Source organism: Leptonychotes weddellii, chromosome 16, assembly GCF_054177405.1.
Source record: "Leptonychotes weddellii isolate Sample4059 chromosome 16, ASM5417740v2, whole genome shotgun sequence".
Taxonomy (NCBI): domain Eukaryota; kingdom Metazoa; phylum Chordata; class Mammalia; order Carnivora; family Phocidae; genus Leptonychotes; species Leptonychotes weddellii.
Window position 1 is genome coordinate 40,704,410 of NC_138384.1, and position 7,939 is coordinate 40,712,348.

Below are 7,939 nucleotides of genomic sequence, written 5' to 3' on the forward strand. Positions count from 1 at the left end.
GGGGGGGTTCTGTCACCATTTAGATATAGAAAACTCCTGTGGCACAATGTGGGGGTGTGACAGCTTTGCTGGGGAGAAAATGCCACTCTCTCTGTATCCTGAGGCTTCAGGCAATGAGGGTAATTTATGGTCTAGTAATTGGGGTCTCTGTCACCATTTTGAAATAGGAAGATCCTGAGGCACAGTTTCGGGGTGTTATGACCTCACTTCAAAAAGCCTGAGTTGCGCCTTGGCCATATAGCGATATCAAATGGCACAGGGTGTTAGAGGTCTCATTACTGCTTTAATATACAAAGATTCTGGGGCAAGATCTGGGGGTATTCCGGCTTCTGTGGGAGGACTGTTATCATCGCGATGGTAATAGGGTACTAATGGGATGGCGACCTCATTATGGGAGTTCACAGCCTTGCTAAGGGGGTAACTGCCATTCTCAGGGCTCAAAAAGGGGTGTTTTGGCCTCGCTAAGAGCGGCAGGGAGAGTGCAAGCTCCATCTGTATCGCCAGAGTCCGGTCGCGGCCCGGCCCGGCCCGGCCCACCCCAGCGCCGCTCCCTTGTCCCCGCAGGACCCGCCTGGAGCCTGCTGGCGCGCGTGGCCGGTCGGCGCCGCCTGGCTGCCGGGGGCCAGTGGGCCCGGGACGTGCAGCGCGCAGGCGCCTGGGAACTGCGCTTCTCCTACCGCGCGCGCTGCGAGCCGCCCGCCGTCGGGGCCGCATGCGCGCGGTTCTGCCGCTCGCGCAGCGCCCCCTCGCGGTGCGACTCGGGACTGCGCCCCTGCGTGCCGGTCGAGGACGAGTGCGAGGCCACGCGTGAGTCCTGCGTTCCACCCCACCCCATCCCCGGCCCTTCCTTACTTAGCTGCACTTACGGCCCCCAGGCCCCTTTCACAACCCGGTTACCCTCCTCAGGGAACTGGGAACCCGAGAGCTCTGCCTGGGTGCCGCAGACACCCCTCTCCAGGAAACGGCGGAATGCTGCTGACCGCTTGCCAAGTACCCCAGGCCCCCCTCTAGCCCCACTCGCGGTCCTCAGCCCCCTCCCACGATCCAGCTGCCACCCTCGGAGAAACTGAGGACCCTGAGCTTCCCTCCAGACTTCTGGGCACTCCAGCCCCCTTCCCTTTCTCTTCCCTAACAGGAACCCCACACCAATATCCCATGCTGGTACTACCCATCCCCCTTCGTCCTCTAACGCATGCGCACACCCCTTTCCAAAGTCTAGGACCATCTAACTCTTCTAATGCTGGGGCCCTTCCTACCCCCACCCAGGAGCTTTGGAAACTCCTCGCAGTTTCCCTCAACCCCCTCACCAAGGGTTACTTTATCCTCCCTTCCTGCAATTGCAGGCCAGATCTAAAGCTTGGATCCCCCACCTCCGTTATGGGGACCCTCAGACTCCTCCCCAAACTTCTGAATCCCACTGAAGCCCCTAGGACTCCCGGGCTTATCCAGATTCTCCCAGGGCTGCCCTAATTCAAGACCCCCCTATTTCCCCTGAAAGACCAGGGGCCCCTCCCTAATCCCTAATCCCCAATCCCCTTCTCTCATTCTGCTCTCTCCAAGCTCAGACCCTGCAGGCCCCACTCCAGTCTCCTTCTAAGAGCACAGAGTCTGGAGCTCAATGGCCTAGGTTCACATCCTCCATCTGCCACTTCCTATGTGCCTCTCTGGGCCTCAGTTTCCCTGTCTGGAAACTGGGGGTCACAATACCCTCTAGCCCAGAGGGCTGTCTGTCACAAGGATGAAACAAGGTGGCGCTCAGAAACTTCTGTTTCCTGTCCTCCTGACCCTGCCCTCGTCAACGTTACTCTCCCTCTGCCTCTCCTTCCCCCATAGCGGCGTGTCGAGCGGGCTGCAGTCCCGACCACGGCTTCTGTGAGCAGCCCAATGAATGTCAATGCCTGGAGGGCTGGACTGGGCCCCTCTGCACCATCCCTGTCTCCAGCAGCTGCCTCACTCCCAGGGGCCCATCGGCTGCCACCCCTGGATGCCTTGTACCCAGGCCTGGGCCCTGTGACGGGAACCCGTGTGCCAACGGGGGCAGCTGTAACGTCAGTATCAGCCCCTCCTACGTCATCCTGGGGAGGGCTTCCTGGAGGTGCCCAGTCTTCATCTGGGGCCTTGAAGGATTGGGGAATGAATGGGTTTGGGAAGAGCCCGTAGTAACCAGGTGAGCGGCCTGGGGTCAGCAAAAGTGTGGCGGTGGGAATGAGCCTGGTGTGTGTACTGGGATAAAGTGGAGCCCAGCGTGGGCCACCTGGACACTGCCACCAAGGGACAGTGAGAAACAGGGTCAGGTTAGGGGGAGGGCCTGAGAAGGGGAGATCCAGAGAAGGCTTCAAGGAGGAGGTGGGCTTAGGGCTAGGACCCGGAGGTAGGATTCGGCTATGCGGATGGAAAAGCGGGGAGGGCAGACCCAGCTGGCAGCATTTGTAGGCAAAGGTGAAGAGGTGGGAATGGGGTCGCTCTGGGCCTCCAGAGCTTCCCCTCTGCGGGGTTGGCTGGGCAGAGCCAGAAACGTGGAGTGCAGCGAGGGCTTGTTTCAGGGGACTCCCTAGGTGCAGCCCCTGAAGACTGGGAGGTAGGACTGGACAAGGTGCAGCCCTCCATGGTCAAGATAGGACGGGGGAAGGATTTTGCTCCCAGGAGACCCCGTTCTGAAGTCCTCTTGCGGCTGCCCAGGAGACCCCGGGATCCTTCGAATGCGCCTGTCCCCGCGGGTTCTATGGACTGCGGTGCGAGGTGAGCGGGGTGACGTGTGCGGATGGACCCTGCTTCAATGGCGGCTTATGTGTGGGAGGTGCGGACCCTGACTCTGCCTACATCTGCCACTGCCCGCCGGGGTTCCAAGGCTCCAACTGTGAGAAGAGAGTGGACCGGTGCAGCCTGAAGCCATGCCGGAACGGTGAGGTGGGGAGGCCAGGCGGTGAGGGACGGGGGAGGGGGGTCCCTGCGTGGTCAGTGGCAAAAGCGGGGCTTGGCTCAGACAGCCCTGGGTGGGAATCCTGGCTGAGCTTTCTCTACCCTCTGGCCCAGGGAAGTGACCCTCCCCCTCTGCCCAGCCTGTTTTTGTTTTTTTTTTTTTTTGTCTTTTTTTAAGATTTTATTTATTTATTTGAGAGAGAGAGAACACAAGCAGGGGCGGTGGGAGAGGCAGAGAGAGAGGGAGAAGCCCTGTCCTCATAGAGCTGATGGAGCAGACAGACAATAAACAAGATAAATAAGTAAATTATAGGGGAAGTTAGATGGTGATAAAAACTAGAAGAAAAGAGACACCTGGGTGGCTCAGTTGGTTGAGCAGAGGACTCTTGGCTTTGGCTCAGATCATGATCTCAGGGTCATGAGATCAAGCCCTGCGTCAAGCCCGTTTGCTTGTCCCTCTCCCTCTGCTCCTCCCCCTGCTCACATGCCCTCTCTCAAATAAATAAACAAAATCTTAAAAAAAAAAAAAAAAAACAACTAAGAAGAAAAATAAAGCCAGAGGGGGATGGGGAGTGTGTATGGAGTGGAGGGTTGACATTTTAGCCAAAGTGGTTAGCGAAAACCTTGCTGAAGGGTAGTGAAGGAGGGAGCCATATGGGGATCTATGGGGAAGAGTTATGTTTCAGGAAACAGGAATAGCAAGTACAAAGACCCTGAGGTCAGAATGTGCCTGGCTTGTTGAGGATCACAGGGAAGCAGGTGTGGATGGAGCAGAGTGAGAGAGTGAATGCAGGGAGAGTGGTGAGATATGAGGTCAGGGAGGTGAGCGAGACAGATCGAGGGGGCCTTCATGGGCCATGAGGAGGATTTTGGTTTTATCATGAGGGAGATGGAGCCACAGGAGTGTCCCTAGCAGTGGAGAGATCTCATCTGATATAGGTGTTACAAGGTTAAATGAGATCATTAATGTAAAGGGCTCAGCACACTTTTTTTTTTTTTCAAGATTTCATTTATTTATTTGAGAGAGAGAGAGCAAGCACGAGTAGGGGGTAGAGGGAGAGGGAGAAGCAGGCTCCCCACTGAGCAGGGACCCTGATGCGGGGCTTGATCCCAGGACTCTGGGATCAGGACCTGAGCTGAAAGCAGACCCTTAACCTACTGAGCCACCCAGGCGCCCATGAGCATTCTTATAGTACTAATTCTCTCTAAAACACTGAGTGTTCACTCTGGGCTGAGTGGAACTAGGGACACAGCAGTGACTAAGACAGCTCTGGGCCCCATCCTCATGGGGGTACCAGCCCAGACGGGAAGACACACTTGTCCTCGGAGCCCAGAGTTGTCAGGGGTGTGATGGGGGAGTGCAGGGTTGAGGGCTTCCTGGAGGAGGGGACATTTGAGCAGAGACCTGAAGGCTGAGCTCGGGGAGAGACAAGGTGAAAAGAACGGGAGGAAAGGAGGAAGGGAAAAGGGAAGGGGCATCCCAGGCAGAAGGCATGGGCAAAGGCCAGCTGGTTCAAACATGTTCTGGGACTACTATTTGAGTATGGTTGAAGCCGAGAGAAGAAGGAGAAACAGAGCGCCAAAAAGGTTGAGGCTGACTCAAACCAAGACTTCACTGGAGAGGAAAAGAAGCAGGCCTGCTTTCCAGGCCAACTCCCAGAGGCTGGCCCTAGAGTTAGATGGAGACAGCGGGGACTCAGAAGAAAGGGCGGGCAGGACTACACAGCGGAGGAGCGGACGCGCGCACAGCTCAAGGACTCCCGTCCGGGCCGCGCCCCTGACGCCCCTGACGCCCCTTCCCCGACAGGCGGGCTCTGCCTGGATCTGGGCCACGCCCTACGCTGCCGCTGCCGCGCCGGCTTCGCGGGGCCGCGCTGCGAGCACGACCTGGATGACTGCGCCGGCCGCGCCTGCGCCAACGGCGGCACGTGCCTGGAGGGCGGCGGCGCGCGCCGCTGCTCCTGCGCGCTGGGCTTCGGCGGCCGCGACTGCCGCGAGCGCGCCGACCCGTGCGCCGCGCGCCCCTGCGCCCACGGCGGCCGCTGCTACGCCCACTTCTCCGGCCTCGTCTGCGCCTGCGCGCCCGGCTACATGGGCGCGCGCTGCGAGTTCCGGGTTCACCCCGACGGCGCGGACGAAGGCGCAGGTGCGTTGCCCGCGGCGCTGCCGAGCCTGAGGCAGGGGGACCCGCAGCGCTTCCTTTTGCCTCCGGCTTTGGGACTGCTGGTGGCCGCCGGCTTGGCCGGCGTTGCGCTCTTGCTGGTCCACGTGCGGCGCCGTGGCCCTGGCCAGGATACTGGGTCTCGCCTGCTGGCGGGGACTCCGGAGCCATCGGTGCACGCGCTCCCAGATGCACTCAACAACAGGAGAGCGCAGGAGGGTTCGGAGGATGGGCTGAGGTAAGGGGCCGCGCTCTCTCTCGCCTTGTCTATCCTGGCAGCTTTCGTCCATCTCCATAGTGCAATTGGCCTGATTCCTTGATAGACCTCGATTGGTCCCTTCCTCTTACCTGCTCCCAGCCTTTTCTGATGGGGTCGTTCCGCAGTTACGCTAGTTGGCTTTGGGTTCTCTCCATGGTGGGTGGGGAAAACAAGATCGGAGAATTGGAAGGGTCTGGATCTTCTTTTCCTCCCGCAGCCAGCCAGCGGATTGGAATCACCCCGAAGATGGAGACTCTCGTGCGATTTACGTCATATCTGCTCCTTCCATCTATGCCCGGGAGGTAGCTACCCCCCTGTACCCGCTCTGCACACACTGGGCACGCTGGGCGGAGGCAGCCCCTGCATTTCCTGTAGCCCTCTTTTACTCTATCTGTAAAACGAGGAAGGTAGGGTCTCTGGGAGGTCCTTAAGCCAACTTTCACTTGTGGCTTAATTTAGTTCTGTCTTGTAGCCCTCTTGCTGTCGTTTGGAGCTATGTGCCATCTTCTCTTTGGAACATCATATGACCTTCAGAGGTCACGATGGGGAGCCCCAGCCAGAGCTTCACTGTTTCCCACTCACTGGGGAGAGGGAGAGGAGGCCGAGGGGCAGCCCTTTCTAATGCCTCCTACTCATTTCATTTCTAGGCCTGACCTGCCCCTTTTCCATCAGCGCCTGGAGACAGAACCTGGATATTTTTGTATTTACTTGGTGGTGTCCAATCTCTGCCTCAGACACTTTGGAACTGGAGGGGGTGGCTGCAAGGATTTTACCTTTGGGAGTTGTACATAATGGTTATTTAAATCCTATCCCCCTCCCGCCATCTCTCCAGAGACCTCTATAAAAAGGCTCTTATTGTGATCAGCTTTGACTCATTGGGCTAAGTGCTTTGTACTTAGTGTTGGGACTGAGGGGAGAGTTATTGTCTCCTGAGAAGAATAATAGGACTCTGCTGGAGGGATCAGAAACAACTCAAAGTGGCTTAAATAAGAAGAATTTATTAGTTCATAAAAATGAAACATCTTATGGTAGGTGTAGCTTCAGCAGGGCTGGATTCGGGGACCAGGTGCCTTCAGTATGTTTTCATCCAGTTGTGTCTGGGAATGACTTCATTTGTAAGCGGGGCTTTCATTGGCTCCAGTTTGTCACATGGCCTTGCTTGGAGGGGGGGGGGCCAGGCTGAATGGCTTATTCTGATTGGCCAGTCTTGGCTATTTGTCTAGCGTGTGGCGGGAAGTAAGGTCAGTCAGCCTCTCCAAATTAAGTGGAGTGTGCGGGTAAAGCAGCGTCCCTCCCTCTACCCCAAATCTGGGTAGATCACAACCCCAAGATCAGGAGTCGCCTGCTCCACCTACTGAGCCAGCCAGGCGCCCACAAGGTGTGCTTTCTTTTTAATACAACAGAACCAGTCAATGAGAGTGGAAAGGATCCATTTTACAGAAGAGAAAGCTGAGGCTCAGAGAGTTTGAAGTAACTGCTGCAAAGACAACGAGCGAGTGTGGGGTTTGGGATGCAGTCGTCCTGCACGATGCCTTCGTGCTAAAGAGCTTGTTGGATTTTTGTGGACCTGTGTTGTGCTTCCTTGTTTCTAAAAACCAAAATGCAGCTGTGTTGGCCACCTGCAACACCCTGATGTGTTTAAGGTATCACACAAAATAAAACATCTTCTAAGGAGTCATTTACTATAACTTGCAGGGTGAAAAAATTCACATTCCCTTAAATTGGATGGTTTCGTGTCTAGGACTTTACCCTACACTTACACTTTGACTTGTGCACGAAGGTGTCTGTAGTTCAGTGGTTGTTGGTGATAGCCAAAGGCTGTAAACAATCTAAATGATGAGGGGACTGGTTACCTTAATTAGGGGCCATTTATAAATAAGATATTACACAACTGTTAAAATGACGAGATATAGAGATATAGATGTGCTCGTATGAATTTTTTTTTAAAGATTTTATTTATTTGACAGAGAGCATAAGTTGGCAGGGAGGCAGGCAGAGGGAGAGGGAGAAGCAGGCTCCCTGCTGAGCAGGGAGCCGATGTGGGTCTCGATCCCAGGACCCTGGGATCATGACCTGAGCTGAAAGCAGCCGCTTAACCAACTGAGCCACCCAGGTGCCCCTCGTATGAAATTTCTTTGATATATTTTGTCCAAGGGGGAAAAATACAAGGTACAAAAGAACGAACAGGGTGCTATGGTTTGTGTTTTAAAAATGGACTGTATGGAGTTCCACTTCTGGCATGACCAAATGAGGAGCTTGGCGGACCTGCCTGCCCGCAAACTGGTGCAAATTATAAAAACAAAATGACAAGGGCGCCTGGGTGGCTCAGTCAGTTAAGCGTCTGCCTTCAGCTCAGGTCATGATCCCAGGGTCCTGGGATCGAGCCCCGCGTCAGGCTCCCTGCTCAGCGGGGAGCCTGCTTCTCCCTCTCCCTCTGCCTGTGCTCCCCCTGTTTGTGTTTGCGCTCCCTCTCTGTCAAATAAATAAAATCTTAAACAAAAAAACAGACTGGCAGCCCAACCATTTGAAGCTTCTGGGGATGATCCGGAGGGCATGTAGCAAATTAATAAACAAAATCTAAAAATTTGGTGAGAACAGGG

The 7,939-nt window shown here is 55.7% G+C and overlaps 1 protein-coding gene across 1 annotated transcript in view; it reads left to right on the plus strand.

The window, feature by feature from the left end:
• DLL3 (delta like canonical Notch ligand 3) overlaps positions 1-7,013 on the plus strand; it is a 9,023-nt gene extending 2,010 nt beyond the window's left edge. Inside the window, exons 4-9 of the mRNA XM_081806878.1 lie at positions 565-807; positions 1,834-2,048; positions 2,680-2,902; positions 4,727-5,318; positions 5,557-5,641; positions 6,743-7,013. Of these exons, the coding sequence (XP_081663004.1) occupies positions 565-807; positions 1,834-2,048; positions 2,680-2,902; positions 4,727-5,318; positions 5,557-5,641; positions 6,743-6,808 (1,424 nt within the window). The 3' untranslated portion in view covers positions 6,809-7,013. The remainder of the gene's footprint in view (positions 1-564; positions 808-1,833; positions 2,049-2,679; positions 2,903-4,726; positions 5,319-5,556; positions 5,642-6,742) is intronic.
• Positions 7,014-7,939: the final 926 nt, after the last annotated feature.